The sequence below is a fragment of the Aspergillus novofumigatus genome (assembly GCF_002847465.1).
Source record: "Aspergillus novofumigatus IBT 16806 chromosome Unknown P174scaffold_4, whole genome shotgun sequence".
NCBI classification, from domain to species: Eukaryota; Fungi; Ascomycota; class Eurotiomycetes; order Eurotiales; family Aspergillaceae; genus Aspergillus; species Aspergillus novofumigatus.
The window spans coordinates 2,913,525-2,934,671 of NW_020194277.1; the positions used below are offsets into that span (position 1 = coordinate 2,913,525).

General features: G+C 48.4%; 7 protein-coding genes across 7 annotated transcripts; 4 read left to right on the forward strand and 3 right to left on the reverse strand.

Annotated features, from left to right (window-relative positions):
- Positions 1-347: 347 nt before the first annotated feature.
- P174DRAFT_512651 (putative MFS monosaccharide transporter) lies at positions 348-4,055 on the forward strand (the record flags this gene model as incomplete). The annotated part of the gene is made up of 8 exons (XM_024831896.1): positions 348-368; positions 1,095-1,597; positions 1,658-1,735; positions 1,826-2,114; positions 2,179-2,372; positions 2,434-2,934; positions 3,014-3,225; positions 3,281-4,055. The coding sequence occupies 8 exons, from the start codon at positions 348-350 to the stop codon at positions 3,676-3,678; spliced, it is 2,196 nt and encodes a 731-aa protein (XP_024683101.1). The 3' UTR covers positions 3,679-4,055.
- Positions 4,056-5,004: 949 nt separating this feature from the next.
- pmt2 (protein O-mannosyl transferase) lies at positions 5,005-7,644 on the forward strand. Its single transcript, XM_024827419.1, has 4 exons — positions 5,005-5,307; positions 5,367-5,919; positions 5,974-6,733; positions 6,869-7,644. Exons 1-4 carry the CDS (start codon positions 5,261-5,263, stop codon positions 7,510-7,512), a joined length of 2,004 nt encoding a protein of 667 aa, XP_024683102.1. The 5' UTR covers positions 5,005-5,260; the 3' UTR covers positions 7,513-7,644.
- A 399-nt stretch (positions 7,645-8,043) lies between these two features.
- Positions 8,044-9,157, reverse strand: P174DRAFT_441807 (secretion related GTPase SrgD). Its single transcript, XM_024827420.1, has 2 exons — positions 9,038-9,157; positions 8,044-8,958 (listed from the first exon to the last, which is right to left on the reverse strand). The coding sequence occupies exons 1-2, from the start codon at positions 9,104-9,106 to the stop codon at positions 8,182-8,184; spliced, it is 846 nt and encodes a 281-aa protein (XP_024683103.1). The 5' UTR covers positions 9,107-9,157; the 3' UTR covers positions 8,044-8,181.
- A 783-nt stretch (positions 9,158-9,940) lies between these two features.
- Positions 9,941-12,086, forward strand: P174DRAFT_460578 (uncharacterized protein; the record flags this gene model as incomplete). Its single annotated transcript, XM_024829904.1, has 3 exons — positions 9,941-10,222; positions 10,270-10,542; positions 10,659-12,086. 3 exons carry the CDS (start codon positions 9,941-9,943, stop codon positions 12,084-12,086), a joined length of 1,983 nt encoding a protein of 660 aa, XP_024683104.1.
- A 717-nt stretch (positions 12,087-12,803) lies between these two features.
- P174DRAFT_431427 (uncharacterized protein) lies at positions 12,804-15,260 on the reverse strand (the record flags this gene model as incomplete). Its single annotated transcript, XM_024825694.1, has 1 exon — positions 12,804-15,260. The coding sequence occupies one exon, from the start codon at positions 15,258-15,260 to the stop codon at positions 12,804-12,806; it is 2,457 nt and encodes an 818-aa protein (XP_024683105.1).
- An 861-nt stretch (positions 15,261-16,121) lies between these two features.
- Positions 16,122-17,608, reverse strand: P174DRAFT_407172 (aldo/keto reductase). The gene is made up of 4 exons (XM_024824130.1): positions 17,524-17,608; positions 17,285-17,456; positions 16,920-17,200; positions 16,122-16,840 (listed from the first exon to the last, which is right to left on the reverse strand). The coding sequence occupies exons 2-4, from the start codon at positions 17,345-17,347 to the stop codon at positions 16,294-16,296; spliced, it is 891 nt and encodes a 296-aa protein (XP_024683106.1). The 5' UTR covers positions 17,348-17,456; positions 17,524-17,608; the 3' UTR covers positions 16,122-16,293.
- Positions 17,609-18,581: 973 nt separating this feature from the next.
- On the forward strand, positions 18,582-21,008 carry P174DRAFT_512657 (YdiU domain protein; the record flags this gene model as incomplete). Its single annotated transcript, XM_024831897.1, has 7 exons — positions 18,582-18,644; positions 18,683-18,938; positions 18,992-19,001; positions 19,056-19,086; positions 19,143-19,293; positions 19,346-20,451; positions 20,575-21,008. 7 exons carry the CDS (start codon positions 18,582-18,584, stop codon positions 20,773-20,775), a joined length of 1,818 nt encoding a protein of 605 aa, XP_024683107.1. The 3' UTR covers positions 20,776-21,008.
- Between the last annotated feature and the right edge of the window lie 139 nt (positions 21,009-21,147).

Genomic DNA, 21,147 nt, shown 5'->3' on the forward strand with positions numbered 1-21,147 from the left:
ACCTATAGTCCCATTTTAAAAGCGGACACACAGATATCTTCCTAGACAATTCACGGTTGAAGTATGGAGAATAATTACCGCAGACATTCATCTTGAGGCAGCTTTCCCTTTCGAATGAAGCCATGTGTGGAGTAGTTAGTAGGCAGTGACTAAGGTACCCTAGGTATCATTAATAACTATTATTGGGTAAATGACATAGTATGGTGGATACCTTACTACGTATTCTCATCCCTTGGCCGGGCATATTCCGTAAGTACCTAAGGTACCTTAGTCTACGCTGTCTACCTGAAGGAGGTACATTCCGTCCCGTTCCCGTCCGCAAGTTGCAAACTTGCAATAAATGACCCATGACCCAGTCATCCAATGAGGTATCAGGGGCAATGATTAGGCTGCTCCGACCGTACGAGTAGACTGAGTGCGCTAGGTCTCTTCTCTGGCCTCCACTTTCAGCACCCTCTCCCCAACTTTCTGGGGAAAGCGAACGCCTAAGTGTGTTTTCCGTGCTTTCAACCCTGCCATCTATCTTTTTCTTCCGTGCCATTCTCTAACATTTACATTTGATACCAAGGAGTCAAATAATTTCCTCTATCCATTCAATCCGTCGTCTAGGGTCGACAACCCTGCCGTTGCATGTGCTCGGCTAGCTATATTGAGCCAGCCTTTGTCGTTGCCTTATTTGGTTTTTCCGCCTGACCACTTGGTCTTGCCTGAACGGGCTCCAACTGTGTCACTTGGCTACTCCGCACCGCTGATCCATTGCAAGCTTAAACCCTTGAGATAGATTCTGGCCTCCTCGCCGCAACGTCTCCTCTATCTGCTCTCGTGGTCTCGTAGATTCTGCGGATCAATATTCTACCCAAGTTGCCTTGCATCATTCGGCTAGAAAACGTCCAGCTTCCCGCAGCACCAGTCTTCGTACCTCTCGGAAAGCTGCCGCCCTAATCTACAACACCTGTCTGGACTACCTTCAGGAAGAAAACATTCCAGACTCTGCATGGAGGAGCTGGAGAGCTTGATATCTCCAGTCCACCTTTGATTACTTTAAACTCTTTTCGAGAACCCACTCTTGAGCGCGGAAGGGCTGTCGCTTTCAGCCCACCACAACCGCCAACATTCCTTCAGCAAAGGCTTCTCTACGCACCTCAAGTACTATACCTCTGCGGTCAATAAGCGCTCATTTGCAATCATCCTCGGGGCAATTTGTCGGTGTTGATTCTGCGAGCGAGAAAGGCAGTCGACGTTCCTCATACTCGTCTGGTCACACTGTCGAGTCTACATTCTCCGTTTGGACCGACACAGGTGACCTAGCCGAGCAGCTTGCAGATGTAGAAGAGCCTCTTCAAAATCGACTGCGGAAGTCTCTGGATTGCGAAACGGCCAGTCCAGAAGGGTCTCGAGCCGGACTGAAGCGACAAAGGCGCGTGCGCTACATAGCTCAATCGCCCGCTGGTCGGACCGGTCTTGAGAAGATATCCATCGACATTCCCTCACCTGCGCCTAGGCGGATTTCCAGGATAGAGCGGTCTTTAGCTGTCATCATGTCTCCAAGCGATAGACACACCGCCCAGATACATGGCTTGGTTGGGAAGCCCTTACTGTAAGAAGATCCTGCTTTCTGATTCCTGGCTCTGCAGTACTTTCATTGACCTTTATACAGATACTTTACCAGTGTTTTCGTCTCATTAGGTGTTTTCCTTTTTGGCTATGATCAGGGTGTTATGTCGGGTATAATCACGTTCGTCCTCCGACTTTGCGGCAAACGGCCTCCATGCCTTGGAGATGATCGGCATGGCGATTTTGAAACAAATGACTAACGTGAATACAGTGGTTGGTACTTCAAGGATTACTTCAACCAACCATCGCGAGCTGCGATCGGCACAGTCGTCGCCATCCTTGAAGTTGGTGCATTCATTTCTTCCTTACTCATCGGCCGGATTGGCGACTTGATAGGACGGCGGAAGACCATCCTCTACGGCTCTATCGTGTTCTCTATCGGTGGCGCTTTCCAGACCTTCGCAACTGGTCTACCCATGATGATGCTCGGCCGTATTGTTGCCGGCCTAGGCGTCGGAGCATTGTCAACAATAGTACCAGTTTATCAATCAGAGATATCCGTATGCGGAATCACTCGATTTCTTCTCCCCCTTCTTTTTGGCCGATACGCTGACGCATCAATAGCCGCCTCACAACAGGGGCAAATTAGCGTGTATTGAGTTTACCGGCAATATCTGCGGATACGCGGCTAGTGTGTGGGTGGACTATTTCTGCAGTTACATCGACAGCAACTATGCGTGGCGTTTGCCACTGCTATGCCAATGCATTATGGGTACCCTCCTTGGCCTAGGAAGTCTCATCATATGTGAATCGCCGAGGTGAGTATCTGAAATTGCCACTTCAATCTTCATGCCATGCATATTGCTTATACAAAGGCAGATGGTTGTTAGATAATGATCACGATGAAGAGGGCATGGTGGTCATTGCCAATTTATATGGGCAGGGGGATTTGCACAACGACAAGGCCCGGCAGGAGTATCGAGAAATCAAGATGGACGTCCTTCTGCAACGGCAGGAAGGTGAAAGATCCTACACTGATATGTTTAAGCGTTATCGCAAACGAGTCCTCATCGCAATGTCAGCTCAGGCATTGGCACAGCTGAACGGTATTAATGTGATATCCTATTATGCCCCGCTCGTCTTTGAGTCAGCAGGCTGGGCGGGTCGCGATGCTATTTTGATGACTGGAATTAATGGGCTCTCGTACCTTGCCTCAACAGTTCCCCCATGGTATCTCGTTGACCGCTGGGGAAGGCGCCCGATCTTGCTTTCCGGGGCCGTTGCAATGATTATTTCTCTCTCTCTGATATCTTACTTCATCTATATCGATGTTGCAGCAACCCCAACTCTGACTGTTATTTTTGTCATGATTTACAACGCGTGAGTATCTTTTGTGCTCCTCTCCCTCTTCTCAATGGGTGGAACTATAAATAATCTATCCAGTACTAACGCAACTTAGCTCGTTCGGCGCATCCTGGGGCCCTATCCCCTGGCTGTACCCTCCCGAGATCTTGCCCCTGAGCATCCGTGCCAAGGGGGCCAGTCTTAGCACAGCTACGAACTGGGCTTTCAACTGGCTCGTCGGAGAGGTGACTCCTGTCCTTCAGGCAGCGATCAAATGGCGCCTTTACCTTGTCCATGCCTTCTTTTGCGCTTGTAGTTTTGTACTTGGTGAGCATCACATTGCAGAGCCGTCACTTACCGTTCACTAATTGGTACCTTTAAGTATACTTCCTCTATCCCGAAACGAGCGGTGTACGTCTGGAAGATATGGACGTCCTCTTTGGAGATGCAACTACTGCTGTGCCAACACCCGCGACACAAGCTGAGCGTGGGTCGCTTATGAGCGGCGGCTCGCCCGTGCCTTCCCTGGACATCAGACGGCAGTATGGTCAGTTTGGAACGGAAAGCGCCATTCCTGGTTTAGATATTGATCCACCTAACATCAACACCCATGAGAATTCTAAACCTGCAGGGCTTAATCCTTTGGATGAAAGCAGCGGACGGCCTGAAGGTATTGGCGGCTGGATTTCAAATATGGTCAGTCGCCACAGAGCACCAGGACCGCAAGCGAAAAATAATCAGTATAGACGTCTGGGGCAAGAGGAGAGTGAGAACGATTAGAACGGTCCTTGATTGTATATTCATCTCGTGCTCCTCTTCGTTTCCGAGAATTTGTTGCTTCTACAGTACTAATTCTCTTCTTTTCTATTGCGCTTTTGGCGATATATCTACTCCTTCTCTTTGTGGTCACGCCGTTGCTTCACCTTTCTCTTCTCCTTTGACCAAGGGGTACAGAGGTTTGGCGGCAACAACCAATCTTGCTTTGGTGTATCTATGTTGTGTTGTGGATAGAACTAGACGGCGCGGATTTGACCACATAGGTCAGTACGGGCTTGTTTCTTCTTCGGCAGTGTCTATGTACATGTGATATAGCGGCCTGAATTTCTCCAATGTATGAGGGCGTTCATTAGATCTTGAATTCTGTTAATAACTTATTGAAAATTATTATGTTCTGGTAAGGGGCGGGTCCTGCTTATGGTAGGAGAAGTCTCATCCTGGGCTTCTCGTTTCGTTCATCCATCTTTGTCACCCTTCTTTTCGTAACAAGTCCACTTGTGAGCATGTACTATCTGACAGCTGATTTACCATCGTCTGTCGGGACAAAGATGCGTCTGGATATTTGTGCGAGACAACACATAAGCATCCTATATCCCACAGAGTTCTAACAATCTGACCTCTGGTTTCAAGAAGTTTGGTAGTGTATGTTGTTTCACATACGCGGCGAAACTCAATAGTTTCGCCATGGGCCACGCCAAAGACTCGAAGACTATAGATGTACTCCGTCATAGGCAAGCCGCAACAATCATGGGTAAGCACTCATTATTGGTGTCTTGGAGGAGAATGAGGTGGCCAGAGCGGGGCCGATCCGATGCCGAACCACTTTTTCCGTGGAATTTGCAGGCCAACTATCCATTTGCTTACTACCTACCTTTACAGTCTTAGACCACATGCTTCAACCCAGCTTCTACTAGCCTTTCGTTTCATGCCTGCTGTAGCCACCTCTGCCTTTCGCTTCGTTTCCTTTTGATTTTCCTAAACCTCGTTACTTTTTACTCGACCCTTCCCTTTTTTACAAAAGTACATTTTTTGATTCCCCCTGAAGATCTGTCGAGGACCCTGTAGGCTCACGCTCATTATAATCTGGATATCAACGTCTTCAATTGAGAATTTGATATGCCTGTGTACTGCCCCTGAGGGTCACCTACGCCAACTCATTCTCTTTCTCTAAACTCAGTATTTCAAAAGACTGTTTTGTATGCGTTCCAATTTCCACTGGAGCCCTTGCAACGTGAACGCTGACTTCTCCGCATCGATCTAGGATGAGACCATCCACCACGGCGGAAATGGATGTCGCATCAACTACCGGTGCCAATGTCGGCTCCGATTTGCGGCGTAGGAATGTTCACGCCGGAGAGAAAGTTGATAAGCTCTTCTCATCTCATGATCTCGAGGACAAGGACGCAAAGTCGAGGCCTAAGGTATGACGGTCATACTCATCACTGTTTCACCTACAAAGCGTCGCATCTTATCGCCAGCTAATGACCCTTTTACCGAACAGCCCAGTTCTTTCTCCTCAATACTATATAATTGGGAACCTTTCATTGCGCCGATTGTGCTGACAGCCTTGGCTGTCTTCACCCGTATGTACCGCATAGGTCGCTCGAACATTGTGACATGGGATGAAGCCCAGTACGTTACATAACCTTAGCCATGCGAAACTCCCACAGTGTCTAATTACTGTTGACCAGCTTTGGGAAATTCGGTTCACATTACTTGAAGCGAGAATTCTACTTTGATGTTCACCCGCCACTGGGAAAGATGCTTGTTGGCTTATCCGGTCTCCTTGCTGGCTACAACGGATCCTTTGAATTCAAATCAGGAGAGAAATACCCAGACGATGTCAACTTTACATTCATGCGTGTCTTCAACGCCGCTTTCGGTGTCGCGTGCGTTCCTCTCGCTTATTACACTGCTCGAGAGCTCGGTTTCCGCAAGGCCACCGTTTGGCTAATCAGTCTGATGGTTCTGTTCGAAAACTCCTACGCGACCATTTCAAGGTTCATATTGCTTGACTCGATGTTACTTTGCTTCACCTTTACGACCACTATGTGCTGGGCTAAGTTCCATCGGTTACAGCATGCTAGCTTCTCAGTTCAGTGGTACACGTGGCTCTTCTTGGCGGGTATAAGTATCGGCTGCGTATGCAGTGTCAAATGGGTGGGTCTTTTTTGCACAGCATTAGTGGGACTCTATACAATTGAAGATTTGTGGAATAAATTTGGCGATTTTAGGATGCCGAAGGTCAGTACTGAAGGGAGTTCCAGAAGACTGCTGTGTACCTGACCTTGTGAACAGACAGTCCTCGTCAATCACCTACTGGCTCGCGTAGTCGGATTGATTATTATACCAGCTGTGGTATATATGCTTTCCTTTTACGTGCATTTCTGGATTCTTGAAAACAGTGGACCGGGCGACGCGCAGATGAGCTCTCTCTTTCAGGCCAACCTAAAGGGCACCGAAGTTGGAAAGGACAGCCCTCTCGAAATTGCCCTTGGCTCTAGGGTCACTTTAAAAAATATGGGTTATGGTGGAGGACTGCTGCATTCTCATGTTCAAACCTATCCCGACGGTTCCAATCAGCAGCAGGTCACTTGTTACCATCACAAGGACGCAAACAACGATTGGTTCATCTACCCCAACCGCCATGAACCTGAGTATGACACCAACGGACCTCTGTCTTTTGTTGGTGATGGCGATATTATTCGTCTTATTCATGGGCAAACGGGCCGAAACCTTCATTCGCATGCCATCCCGGCTCCTATCACCAAATCTCAACACGAAGTCTCCTGCTATGGTAACATCACTATCGGGGACGAAAAAGACCACTGGGCAGTGGAGGTTGTCGATGATGTCGCGTCAAGGGATCGAAGCAGGATTCGAACGCTGACAACTGCATTCCGCCTGAGACACATCGTTCTGGGTTGCTATCTGCGCGCCGGCAACGTGAACCTCCCACAGTGGGGTTTTAAGCAGATCGAGACCACATGCGTCAAAGAGAACAATCCTCGCGACGTCTACACGCATTGGAACGTGGAGTCTCATTTCAATGATCGACGTAAGTACCAACCGAGAAGTCTGACCATTGCCCGCTCAGCCTGTCTCCCCTCTGCTGTTTTCACCCCCTCGGCAGACATTACCTTTTCTTCCCCTCGAGCAAGCTGGTACCCTGGTCTGACGTGAATTCTCGCAGTTCCACCTGGTGATCCAGGATCGTACAAGTCCCCCTTTTTTAAGGATTTCATTCATCTGAATGTCGCCATGATGACATCGAACAACGCCCTTGTTCCTGATCCAGACAAACAAGATGACCTTGCGTCGAAATTCTGGCAATGGCCCATACTTAATGTGGGCCTTCGTATGTGCTCCTGGGATGACAACACCATTAAGTATTACCTCCTCGGAAATCCCTTTGTCTACTGGGGCAGTACAGTCAGTCTCGGGGTTTTTGGACTCTTAATATTCTGGTATCTCGCCCGCTGGCAGCGGGGTTACAAGGATCTCAATCAAGCGGACATCGATCACATCCATTATTCCGGCTTCTATCCTCTTCTCGGATGGATCCTACACTACTTCCCTTTCATAATCATGGCTCGGGTGACCTATGTTCACCATTATTACCCTGCGCTCTATTATGCCATACTTACCTTCGGTTTTTGTGTCGACTGGCTTACTCAAAAAATGAGTCCTGTGGCTCGTGGGTCTCTGTATGCCTTCCTTTACATGGTCATCATCGGGATGTTTGTTCATTTCCGGGTCATTGTGTTCGGCATTGAAGGACCTAGCCAGCAATGGGCCAATTTGAACTGGCTGAGCGGTTGGCGGATTGCGAATTGATTTGGATGTCAGGCACTTACGAATGTCAGCTTGAACAATTCTGGATCCATGATTCAATCGTGCGATGTATGTTAAAATGTGTCCGGCGCTGCTGTTGCCATTCTTAGAATGATTAACTCCGTATAATACTGGATTCTCCGATGACGTTTGCTTATCTGCGCGGATGCAGACGGACGTAGCGAAGCCTTCCACCATCTGCACACCAAGTGTGCTGGAGTTCTGGGACAAGCAACACCTCCAGTCGGCATATAATTAAGCTTTCAGCAGGTTCCAACTTCAATGTTCAAGCAATATATACCGATCCGTTACCACTGCCAGCACTCTATATACTAACATCTCAGCCTACAACTACACAATGCTATTATGTAGCAGTGGCAATATCTTGATACCTTACGAGCTCTATTTATAATCGGGAAGCACAATCAATGGCGATGCTTCGTTTCGTGCTCCTCATCCAGGGATTCTTTCCATCTGCCTGTCTAGGCATGGTGGCTGTTACAGGAACAAGGTGATACTCAGGTGAAAGGAGTTGCCCAACCACAATCTTTAATTAAACAAGCAGGGAGTATGATTTATAATTGCATAGTAGATAAGCCATGTCATGCATCGCAATATCCTATATTACCACGATGACGTGCAAGAGGGCTCACATAAAATGTATTTCTCATACTAGCAACAAGCTCCGCGCCAACCATTTCCACCACTGCGCATTGCATCATTCAAGCCTAAGGTGATGGTTTTCGGCGTTCCTGCGCTTGCTCCCCCTGTAGCCCCAAAACCCTTTACACCGCTTCGACGATCGTTCAGGTCGTACTTTCCTGCCTCGATATTGCGATAAATCCTCTCGGCAACTTCAAGGAATGCGCGTTCGACGCCTTCACCGGACTTTGCACTGGTTTCAACGTAGCGAACAACATTGTTCATGCGGCACCACTCCTCCGCTTCTTGCCTGGTGACACGCCTCTGATTCACGTCGGATTTCATCTCCGCGAGATCGCTCTTATTTCCAACCAGAATTACAACAATACCATCTTCTGCAATTTGCCGAAGATCCTGCAACCATTGGGTGCAAGAGGTGAATGTAGAGGGACGAGTGATGTCAAAAACGAGGAGAGCCCCTGAGGCACCACGAAAATACGAGCGAGTTATCGACTTGTAAGTCTCCTGGCCCGCGGTGTCCCAAAGGGAGAGCTTCATTTTTTTCTGTGGTTGATCTCCTAGCGGTTTTCGTGGAGGGCTGGGGAGGCCCGAGGCAACAGACTCGTGGGATGCAACCATAGCTGTCGCCGTTGAAGATGGCAGAGCAGAAGAGTCAGAAACATCGGAATCTACCCCCAGACTCTTTGATGCCGGAGGCCCAACTGGAACAATACGCGAGCCGAATTCCACGCCAATAGTAACATCATGACTGGAAGAGAAGCGTCCTTCGCAGAGTCGAATGGTCAACTTTACAGCAACACGCAGGTCAGCACAATTTTGTCTGAGTTCAACATAAAAACCGGGCAAATGGGCGTGACACACTCACACTAGACTTTCCAGTGCCAGAGTCTCCAATACAGACAAGCTTAGCGATGTAATCCCATGGCTGTGACATGGATACAAAAAACGTCGGATCGGAGGTGTAGATAATGTTCTATGGTATCAGTTATCAGGAGGTTGCCAATATCAATATATTTCAACTCATACTCCAATGCCTCCCGCAAGAGAGCCACATCGGTATGCTAAATTTCTTGTTCTGGATGCTTCGATGAGGAGGTACGTGGGATCAAATCGACTTTGTATCCAGAATGTACGGAGCATGGTCCTGAGGAACATCTGCTGAGTCATCTCCACTGACCCTGCCTGGCCATATGACGAGTGTGCTCCCGTCAGATCATCCGTTATCTCTGAATATCCGCTTCACATGAGCAAGTGCATGGATTTATACCAACATCTTAACTGGACCTCTTTCAAATTCACTCATGTTTAGTGATTTAAAACTAGAGAGACCGACTCTCTAGATGACGTTCCTGTCCTGTCTGTGCTTCATTTACATCCAATATACCTGTGATACTGAATATTAGCTCACCGCAAATTGTCCGGCCACACACCATTAGAGACTCTAGTCACGTTAACAACTCTGGACTTTAACACGAACCTTCATTTAGCATGAATCAGGACCTCTAGCAAGTCCAGATACTCTACAGGTCATGTTCTCAGAGTGTATGCATTCCAAATTAATAAAGAGCTACCCTGTTATCCTTTGCGTCATTCCTGCTGGCCTCATGTTTGCGTGACTCACATCGGTAACACAGATGCCTCTCGCTTCCTTGCTCAGTCACAGTCACGACTAGGCCCTTCTCTCGATGATGCACGTCGTAATGGCAGTGATCGTCTCAATGCACGACCGGGGGTTTCTCGCCTTTCTTCCTCACGAGCGTTTTTCCGAATGACACTAGATCCTTACCACCAAGCCACATCCCAGGTCTCTAATCTTCCTTTCGGTTCACGAAATGCGGCTCAGCCCGCGCCTCTGTTCTTCAGCGCCACAGATGATTTCCGTGACGAGGATGATGAAGCAGAGCGGGAGCGCGAGATTGCGGACTTCTACGCCTTGCAAAGGTCAAGGCGGCATTTTGGGAGCAGCCAACTCAAAGATTCTTCGGAAATTGGAGGGGATGGCGACAGTTCGATCAGCCTTGAGCAGCAGCCTCTCCAGGATGACAAATATGTCAAGCGCGGGGGAGGATCAGAAGCTCTTGGCGTGCCAGCAGTAAGTCTGTGGACAGGGAAAGCGGTCGTGCATTTGAGTCAATTGCGATGACAGCCGATGACCATGGAGGTCCTGACGAAGTCCGACAAAGTCGTAGTCTCAGAGGGAATTTGGTCGATATTCGTCTTGAAGATACATTGAGATCAGACGAGAATGTTGACAAGGCTGGGTCACTTGAGGGTCTTGATGATAGTCCTCCATCCGTCCAGCTGTTCCGGGAACAAAGAAGCTCAGAGCCAAGGATTCTTGGTATTGAGACGTTCCTCGGACCGAGCGAGGTAGATAAGCAACAACTTCTCAATGACCGTGAACAATCAAGCATAGCGGACTGTGGTCTTGAGCCTTATTCACTAGGGGAGACGCAATCTGGCGCCCATGATACTTTCTGGGGAAGCTCTTTTTGATATCTCTGGGCTGCCTACTTGCTACCTCATTTCTCATTTATTTGCACACATCTGCGCCTTCAGGTGACAAATCGAGATGGGGCGACACGATATATCTCACTGTTCATGGATCATTCTATCTCCTTGGCATCTATACGGTGGTCTCGATATTTATATCACTTCTTTGGCTGGCGTCACTGCGGTATTACGTGCGCCCTTTGGTCTATGCAATGATCTTTGCAGTTCCTGTTATACTATACTCTTTCTCGCTTTACCCCTTCATCTCGAGTTTCAAAGGAATCTGGCATGGGACTAGTATTCAGGACAAAGCCATGAGGGTCGTCTCTCTCGTGCCGTTCATTATCTCAAGCTTTTGGATATATAATGTTGTCCGGAGCCGCCACGCAATCGGCAAAGCCATCGACATCCTTGAGTTCGCCTGCCGAATTCTCGCTGCAAACCTGGAATTATTACTCCTTGGCCTCGGCATCCTGATTTGTATTGTCTCCTGGACGTGGGTCTGGATGCTGATGTTCGCTCGAGTTTTTCTAGGTGGGCACATGTCAGAATCGCACGCTTTTGCCCTCAACATCAGCAGCTGGTGGCTGGGAACCTATTTTTTCTTCGTTTACATCTGGTCATTGGGAGTCATCGCCGGTATCCAACGTTCAGTTACAGCTGCAACAGTGAGTCAGTGGTACTTTCACCGTCTCGCGACCCCGAAACCCACGTCTAGGCAGATAGTACAGGCGGCTGTTGTCCATTCTGTCACCACGTTGTTTGGCACAGTCTGTTTCTCTAAGCTGATAGCATTATCTACTCGGCTGCCGCTTCTGTTGCTGCCGACTCGCCTATCTCGGCTTCTGAATCTTTTCGTGTACTCACTTGTTCCTTCTCCCCTCGCGGCGCTCACAGACCCTCTTGCTCTCACTTACGCCGCTATTCATTCCCAACCGCTCATACTATCTGCTCGTGGCCTCCTCGAAATGCCTAGTGTCTCACTTGCGACGGCGGTGTTGTCATTCCATCCGAGGTCGACTTCTTGGTCCCATGCGGGTTCTGCACCGCTCCTCTCCTACCGGCTTTCGAAGCTCTTTCTCCACGCCGCTCGCTTCATGATGTCTTTGGCACTCGGTTTTGGAGGATGGGTAAGCGCTGCTCGGAACCTCGAGGTCCCCGGCCCGGGTAATGGAGTTCATGGCAGTATGTATGCCTATGTGGTCGGACTCATCGCGGGAATCATCGGCTGGAGTATCCTAGGAGCGGCTGAAGGCGTCATCGCAGATATTGTCGATGCCTCGTTCATCTGCTGGAGTAGCGAAGTTGGTACTCGTGGTGGAGAAGCCCGGTATTGCCGCGAAGCTGGCTGGCTTTTCGGTGAACATTTGGCGAATGACATTCGTCATGCATCCCATGCGCATCATCAGGCTGAGCCGTAAGCATTCTGGACAAGTCCTTCATATCCATAGCTGAACCCTCGGTCGCTCAATCCACATTCGAATCCAGTCCTTTAATGGGCCTCGTTTTCAACGCCGATATGAGTAGATGGTCCTATGTCATGACGTTCCGATCTTATTTTATACCTTTTCTTTTATCTGAGACCATTGTATTATTCATGCGTGATTTGAAGATTCCATCACATCGTAAGTACTTGGGTTTGCATCCTCTCTTTTGAATACCAAGATTTTCTTTTCGCGCGACGTTATCGTCAGTGTCATGTTTCAGTGAGAGGCTGCGATAATCAGCATAGACTAGACTACTCATCAAATGATGATGTGGAATATATCTTAAAAGCCATTGCGATGATCATCTTAGCGTGGGCCAAATAGTCTACTTTCACAACTTTGTAGTAAGATGCCCAGAATATGCAGATTAGTCCTATCCATTACGACTACATATTTTATTATACGCAGATAGGATAGTTGCACGTCATGATTTTGGGAACCCATAAAACTGTGCCTTCACTTGTCTAATTCTGGAAGGACTCGAAACTGTGGTATCACGGCACAACAGCAAACAGAAAATAGACTCGTTTAACGCCCGCTGGCTTGAATTGACTGACTGACAAATCAGAAAAAGCCAACAGAAATCCAGGAAGGAAACAATAGTGACGTTGGTAAGAACAACAGCCATAGCATAAATAATCTGTCATCTTGTCATAAATCCAGTCGGCAGCTCCAATCCACGCCTTCTTTCATACACCACTCTCTTAGAATCGCACACCCGAACCGAACAGTTTCCACAGGTGCTGATGTCTTCCCGGGCGGAAAAAGAAACTCCCCAGTATAGTCTCCGATCTTGAGCTTTTGCTTTCCCAGGTGTGAATATCTTCTTGAGCGTCTAGACCAGGTGTCAGGAAATTCACGGGCAAGAATATCTTCTGAAAGGCCTTGCAAGCCCTCGAGCCACAGTCTCTGGGACTCCTTGTAAAAATCATGTAATCGATTTTTTAACTCAATGATATCTCTTCGATTCTTCTTGTTCTCATCCGACGTGACAGTAGTGCCGTCACTTCCCGGTGTGGGCACAGGAGTATGATCTCCTGGCAATGGAGTAACTGCGAGGCGTTCCAAGTCGAGAGCGTGGATCGCATCATAAGACACAGCACCAAGAATCAAACAGAGACTGTGGAGTCTCGGGTAAGGGGCACTGTTCTTTCTCACAACACGCCAATAGGCGAGTATAGATAGCCAGGTCGATGAGTCGCCAACTTGACGGGCCAAAGCTTTAGACTGATCGTCAGCGACAAATGCGAGAATGAAGCAAAGAACAGCTTCTATCGCCGTCACAACTGCAAGTTTTTCATCAGCAGCAGTCACCGCATCTTTGTTGGTATGCCTCTCTGCAGCATGCTTCAACTCCCTACCCAAGTTTCCAAGTCTCTGGTATTCGTCCTTCCAAGCTCGACGCTCAGAGTTCCGGGACCGAGACGCTAGATTATCAGAATCCGCGGATGCTGACTTCGAAGTGTTCACCTGGTTTCCCGGTTGATCTTTGGTGCAATGATGGGACGTCGACTTCCCCGCGCTATGGAAGGTCTCGATACGAGCAGCAGAGTTCTTTGCATCCTTGGTCGGAGACCCCGCAAAGTTCTTCGATTGATTTGATATCGAGACCGGGGTGGGGGACGCAGGAAGTCGGGACTTTTCTGGGGTTGGCGCCCTGGGCTCCTTCGATCGTTCCTTCATTGAAGTACTTGTGTCCACGTTAACTGTGTCCTTGACTGTGCCCTCCAGCCGGTGGGATTTGTGGCTGGTACGCTCGAGTGCGGAAGTATTGGATTCGTTAAGCTGAGCTTTGGTCACTCGGGCTTTCTCGGAATCCACTTGCTGGTTAATGGGCGAAGATGTGAGAGCTGCTTTCCTCTTGGCAGAAAATTTCAAGAGAGCCTCGATGCGCTTCCTATTCGATCTTCCGTATTTCAGTTTTACCACCAGCCGTGGCTTCGATGCCATACTTTCTTTGGTGTCTGTGGAAGGTGGCGTTTGTTCACCTCTCTGAGATTGCAAGTCAAGATTTGGTGTGTCACCAAAATCAGAGCCCCTAGAATCTATAGGAGTAGTTATGCATTTATCGGCCGTCGAGTTCAGGCTTCTACCATGCAAGCTGGGCCCAGTCGTTGCGTATGGCTGCAGTCTGCCGTGGTCATGCGGCTTCGGGTTCTGGACATTCTCCTTCGACGATGCAGAATCGAGATGCTTTAGTAGTTTGAACGAGCTTGACACTGGGCGGCTTTCATCAAGTCTCGCTAGCTCTTTCTCAATATCAGGCGGAAGAGTTGGTGACAATAGCCTGGGTAATTTGGGGCTGTCTGAAGTGGGTGGTAAAGTTGGTGATAGTAGATCAGGCAACCCATTGGTCTTCGAGGACTCAGAACTCTTGCTCCCAATCATTCTCGGCGAAAGCCTCGCTTTCTTTGAAGAAACTACATCTGCCTGCTCCCCTTCATGTGACCCTAGATGCACATGACCGAGCTCTGGCGGCCTTTTACGCCCTACACTCTCGGGTACATATCTGACTGATGACTTCGTCGATAGTGAGTTGAGTGACTGTTTTCCCGAATGGTCCACGGACGTAGTGGCCTTCACCCCTGATCGCTTGTCCTCGGAGGTATGAGGAGCTGAAGTCTGTGTAACAGGCACTTGATTGATAGGCGAGACTGAAGCACCACTCTTTCTCCTATTCCTGTAGTCGTTCAAGCTGATCTTCTTCTTCAACGACCCAGCTGAGGGCGTGCTTGCCGCACTTTGAGGCCCTGAGCGCTTGTCTGACATAATGTTCCCTGTTCCGTCTGACCAATCCCCCACGGCCACTAATAAAGAGTCACCGTCTTGGTGAGTCAAAAATGTCATGTACTGTAGTTCTTGTTCGTCTCGAGTGAAAGGCCCGTCATCACCCACTGCCCAGTTGTTGATAAATCGGGCACCAGGACGGAAAGGCACATCGGTGGGAACCGTGAGCAAGAACGGATAGAAAGGAAGGACCTCTTGCTTAAGGCGTTCCAGTCGTTTATCAACCGAGACTATTTCTGGCGCAGATGTTTGTTGTAGCGCAGACTTGGAATTTCTCTTATCATCGTCCACAGGAAGAGTAAGTCGACGATTCACCGACATTGCAGTCCTTCAGTTAATCATGTATTGCGTGCGACGATGGCACGAGGCGTGGACGAAGACAGTAATTTTTGAGTTTCGGTTTGCTTCTTGTCTTTCTTGAAGCCTGTTCTAGAGGGCGCTAAGCACTTCGAGCCTTTGTCTTCCGGAATCGCACGTAGGAAAACTCGCGGCCTAAAGATAGACGGACATATTAAGGTTAATCTCCTATTTAGAATTCGGGCAATGCGTCACGAAGCTAAAATGAGACACAGTCTTGTCGACTTGGTCCAACAGTTGCTAACCTTGTGTAATGACGGGGTTGCGACTCTAGCTTGAAGGGAAAACGCGATTCACAGGACAAGCACTCGCCGACGCCGTCGACCCAGACGAATGCGTCCGAAAGACAATCTCCTTGTGTTCCCAGGCTCAGCGCGAGTGGAACGAGCTTAATCCAGCATGATTAATGCGTGGGGACTCTATCTAAAAGGACTTGTATTGGCAAGCAACGCTGTATGCCGCGCCAAAAGTAATTTTAGATTCCCAGAGCCATGGGTAACGCTCCCGATGCACTCGCTAATCGAGTTCAAATTTGAGGGCACAAAGGGTTGACACTGGAGGTTAGAATAGTTCCTCAAAGGATGATGATCTTCGGCGTTGGTGAGCTACCTTGGGTTGGGCCTGGTGCGGAGATGCTTGGCAGTATGAAAGAGGGAACTGCATGTCTTTGAAGTTACTGATTACATCGCCAAGGGACAAAGATGGCCTAATGAAAGTTATGAATGCGTGGAGACAACAATATGCTCTACTTTGCTCCGAAGTGGGTTCGACCTACCAGGTCCTTATGTTCTTTTTCTATACGATTTTATTATAATTATATAGTGTATCAAGGTGAGTACGCCTAACAGCGGGACATAAGCGCACATCGGACCATATGCTCCCGTGTCAATAAAAGTGTATAGTACACCTCTAATCGCAGGTACATACCCTCAAAGCCGGGCCATAATTGCCTCGAGCAGGGAAGGAGAGAGGCTTCTGGCTGCCGCTACACGTTGAATCAGGAACGATCATCATCTGCGAATTTATCCCTCCAAAATGCCCGGTAATGTTTCTGACATCCGATAGTGGAAATTTCGTCCAATTCTTTGGGCGTCAGTCGGAAGAGCAACGCACGCAAATAGCTGCTGAGACGAGACTCCTTGCTGCTTGTCGTGATTGAAACATCCCCCCGGTCTATGGACCACCTGAGCAGGATCTCGCCTTCACTGACCCCATATTTGTAGGCGAGATTTTGCAGTAGCTCCCCGAGGGGCCCATCCTTTGCTCGAGTAATGGGTGTAAGAGGCCCGTAGCTCGCTGTCTTGATTCCCTTGTCTCCCTGGAACGGAACAAGGCCGCCATGCTGTAGATATGGGTGGTACTCAATCTGGTTGATCGAGGGAGTGACCTTGGCGGATTTGAGAATTGCCTCTAGGTGACTTTGTAGGAAATTGGAGACACCAATAGACCTGGCCTTCCCAGCGGCCTTGACCTTCTCCATGGCAGTCCAGGCTTCTTGCAACTCATTGTCCGATTTGGCGAAGAATGGGGAATGGATCAGATATCTGCAAGGTGCAATAGAGCATATCAGTCTCGTAGGTCGACACAAAGTCGTGTACTGTGAGGATAACGTGCACTACTTACAGGTCCACATAGCTGAGTTGCAGTTTCTCCAGGCTTGCATCTATCGCTCTGGGGATGTCCGCAATATTCGTGATCACCTTGGTTGTCACAAAAAGTTGCTCCCGTGGGACGCCACTCTCTTTGATGGCCAGTCCTATCTCTGGTTCGGTACCATAGACTTCCGCGCCATCCAAGTGGTGATATCCTAGCTTGATCGCAGTTTTGATCGACTCAACTAACTCTCGATCAATGCCTGTCGCCCCGCCTGTTTTAAACCAGGCAGTGCCAGTGCCATACCCAAGCTGGGAGAATTAGATTAACAAGTTCGACCAGGGGAATTTCCCGCTACGGGAAGCTGCGGAGAAGAGCCGATGGAGAATACTTACAATCGGAATCTTAACGCCGTCATTCAGCTCCACCCTTGGGATTTCCGCAGACGATTGAGCCATGCCCTTCGAGAGTCGAGACAACGTAGAGGGATCCACGGTATGTGATCCAAGAAGACCGAGTACCTCTCTATAGCGATCGACTGCGAACAGCTGGCGGGAGAGCGGTCGACTAAAGATAAGATATTAACAAATACTCAGGCACAACAAAGGGTAACCCCAGTCTTAGCAGGACGCACCAATATATGATTGATTAAAAATGTACTCGATCATTCGCAATTCTTGCTGAATTGGTGTGATTCCAGATAATGATACCCTTCTAATTCCATCACCATTTAAGAGTAGGTGGGGTGCGGCTTAATTCCGTGGCTTGCGGAGTATTCATAACTTAATGCATTAGCACTTGGCACTGTCATCATAACTCTGTACTGTCGCTGATCAGCCCACTTATTATTATTATTATTATTATTAGTAGATGTACGGACTCGACTGTGAGTAGATAACGATAAGATGCGATGATGTACCCATGGCCTTCTTGCTAGTAAATAGTCAAGTGTTCAAGGACTCAAGTATCCATACCAATAGAAATGATGACGATGGGGGACATGTTGATGATGTCAGTAGTAATTATACCAGAGGCGCTAGTAATGATAACAATAGCCACCCTAGGTACCTTAGCCATACTGATTACCATTCTTTCTGGCCTTACAGTATGGAAATAAATTCTCTATACCTTAAAAGGTACAAGGCTAGGATAGGTAGGGATCTGCATTATTACTTAAACTTTCTATCATTTGCAATGAATGAATTCTATCAGAGAACGCCTGTTCTTTAACAACTCTGAAGCATTACATACTAGATACCTTTCTGGAGATTACCTACTAAAGATACAACAGACTACCTAAGGTACTACATACCTTACCTATGATGTATCCATGTATTTACATGAATGGCTAATAAGCCGTACGGACTACGGAGTACAATAAATCATACTAGTACTAAGGTACCTTAGGAGTTGGTGACTCCACACACAGAACTCTCTGTGGGGTGATTCACGTAGTTATGCAGTAATCATGCTGCTTGTCATTCCCGCAAATCATTTTTGCAGTAGGTTCTTTCAGTCATCAAGGATTTTAGGTGACCGCATCATACTGCATTTTTAAAGCCTGTCATCATAATTCCTATCGGAGACAGTTCTCACTTTTTCTTCACAGAGTACACACAGTAGAGACGCTGTTATATGTCTTTGCGGAGTAGACTCAGCCGATTAAGGTCTATGCGATATCGTCTGGGCCAAATGGCAAACCAATTCTCGACTAGCACAGCAGGAGTTTCCCTTGCGGAACTTCCGAAATCCAATGTGTTTACAACAAAGCTCCCCCAGATCCTGCTTTCGAGACCCCGGAGTCTTCCCACAAGGCGCCCAGAGAGACTCTTGGACCCCGTTTGGTGAAAGGAGCTCTATACACGTTTGTTCGGCCCGAGCCAGCAGAGGAGACTGAGCTCTTGAGCGTCAGCCCTAAAGCGATGAAGGACCTTGGTCTGAAAATGGGCGAGGAACTTACGCTCCAATTTCAAGCATTAGTATCTGGCAATGAGATCTGCTGGAACGCAAAGGATGGAGGAATTTACCCGTGGGCTCAGTGCTATGGAGGTATGACGAATTCGCGGCCCGAAAGCATAAGAAGCGTTGTTAATAACTTGTAGGATGGCAATTGTACGTTGTCTGATTCCTAATTGGACTTTTTTGGATAGTGTTGACCAGGCACAGTGGCTCCTGGGCCGGGCAACTTGGTGATGGAGTAAGCTCTGTATTCTGTAAAATGAGCCTCCAGCGAGAGAAATTGACCTATATCAGCGAGCGATTAGCCTGTTCGAGTGCACCAATCCTCAAACAAAGCGCCGATTTGAACTACAATTGAAGGGAGCGGGAAAGACGCCATATTCACGCTTCGCCGATGGCAAGGCTGTTCTTCGGTCGAGTATCCGCGAGTACGTTGTGTCAGAAGGTAAGCGCTCATATATTAGTGGACTCGCAATTGTAGCTCATGGTTTTCCTAGCGTTATCCGCTCTTGGTGTGCCAAGCACTCGAGCTTTGGCAATCACTCTGCTTCCAAAGTCAAAGGTTCTGCGTGAGCGCATTGAGCCTGGTGCTATCGTTGCTCGCTTCGCCGAGACTTGGCTCAGAATTGGGAGCTTTGATCTGCCGCATTCGCGTGGGGACCGAGATCTCATCAGAAAGCTAGCGACGTTTACCGCCGAGGACGTTTTTGGAGGATGGGAAATGCTGCCAGGTGTTGTATCCTTAGGCAAGGACCATTCCGCAGACGCCATCGATAATCCTGCCAGAGGCATTCCCCGAGACCATGCACAGGGACACCAGGCTGTAACAGAAAATCGATTTGCACGACTATACCGTGAGATAGTGCGTCGCAACGCGAAGACCGTGGCAGCCTGGCAAGCGTATGGTTTTATGAATGGCGTACTTAACACGGATAACACGTCGATCTTCGGACTGTCTCTCGATTTTGGCCCATTCGCCTTTATGGACAATTTTGACCCACAGTATACTCCAAACCATGACGACCACCTGTTGCGATACTCCTACAAGAATCAGCCAACCGTCATCTGGTGGAACCTGGTTCGTCTCGGAGAGGCTTTGGGGGAATTAATTGGTGCCGGGGACAAGGTCGACGAAGAGTGGTTCTTGAAAGATGGGTTGACCGAAGAAACCGCACCACCTGTCGTGAAACGCGCTGAGGCCATCATTGACCGGACCGGTGATGAATACAGGGGCGTGTTTCTGAACGAATATAAACGCTTGATGAGTCGCAGGCTAGGATTGAAGACCCAAAAGGAGTCTGATTTCCAGGAACTGTTCTCGGAGATGTTGGATACATTGGAAGCTCTAGAGCTTGATTTCAATCACTTTTTCAGGCGACTCTCCAACGTAGCACTTGCTGATATCGAGACCGACCAGCAACGAATGGACACAGCACCCATCTTCTTTCACAGTGAAGGGTTCGGCGGTATTGGCTACACAGAACAGTCTGCAAAAGAGCGCATAGCCAAGTGGCTCGCGGCTTGGAGATTTCGAATCCTTGAAGATTGGGGCATCGAAAACGATGCAGAACGACAGAAAGATATGAATGCAGTCAACCCGAATGTGAGTCTCAAGCGTCTCTTTTCACTCACATCAAGTCTGTTCATCTTATGCTGCCTGTACCTTGCTTACACCCTCTCACATGGTATCGACTCACGTTGCCTCGCTGACGTGTACATGCTCCAGTTCATACCTCGCGGATGGATTCTCGACGAAGTCATTGAACGTGTAGAGAAACGAGGAGACCGAAAAATCCTTGACCGTGTCATGCAAATGGCTCTCGACCCTTTCAGAGATTCATGGGGCTTGGACAAAGATGAAGAGGAACGTTTTTGCGGCGATGTCCCCAGATACAAGAGAGCCATGATGTGTAGCTGCAGCTCATAAGACGGTATCCATAAAATTCGAGTTCTTGACAATCACTGCCGGCATCCACATTAGATAGTAGTTGAGACCTTCTCTACTGCACACCATCGGACATGCTTGATCATGGACACGCCCAAGACCCTGTTGCATCGTTTGGGTATCTGCATGTTGCCTCTTGGTATTCACGAAGCTACTTGCTGGGACAGGAATCACAACACATCTCAAAGACCACAGCTCAGATCATGAAGTTTTGCATGTACCATATAGCTGGTCATTGTCACGACTGGGGCACTCCCGTCTTCAGCCTTTTGATATTCACAACTTATGAAAGCATGCACTATTTAAATGACTCTCTCTACAGCCCAATCAGCACCTACTCCGACTCTATGGTTT

What these genes read in the sequence shown, in the direction of transcription:
- P174DRAFT_441807 (XM_024827420.1), bottom strand. Translation starts at nt 9,106, where the DNA reads ATGTCACAGCCATGGGATTACATCGCTAAGCTTGTCTGTATTGGAGAC. An exon ending in CTGGCACTGGAAAGTCTAGT is followed by an intron (nt 8,959 to 9,037) that starts GTGAGTGTGTCA and finishes GTTGCTGTAAAG; the next exon opens with TTGACCATTCGACTCTGCGA.
- P174DRAFT_407172 (XM_024824130.1), bottom strand. Translation starts at nt 17,347, where the DNA reads ATGGCTCAATCGTCTGCGGAAATCCCAAGGGTGGAGCTGAATGACGGC. An exon ending in ACGGCGTTAAGATTCCGATT is followed by an intron (nt 17,201 to 17,284) that starts GTAAGTATTCTC and finishes TAATTCTCCCAG; the next exon opens with CTTGGGTATGGCACTGGCAC. An exon ending in CAACTCAGCTATGTGGACCT is followed by an intron (nt 16,841 to 16,919) that starts GTAAGTAGTGCA and finishes TGCACCTTGCAG; the next exon opens with ATATCTGATCCATTCCCCAT.
- pmt2 (XM_024827419.1), top strand. Translation starts at nt 5,261, where the DNA reads ATGTACCGCATAGGTCGCTCGAACATTGTGACATGGGATGAAGCCCA. An exon ending in GTGACATGGGATGAAGCCCA is followed by an intron (nt 5,308 to 5,366) that starts GTACGTTACATA and finishes ACTGTTGACCAG; the next exon opens with CTTTGGGAAATTCGGTTCAC. An exon ending in GTCTCATTTCAATGATCGAC is followed by an intron (nt 6,734 to 6,868) that starts GTAAGTACCAAC and finishes GAATTCTCGCAG; the next exon opens with TTCCACCTGGTGATCCAGGA.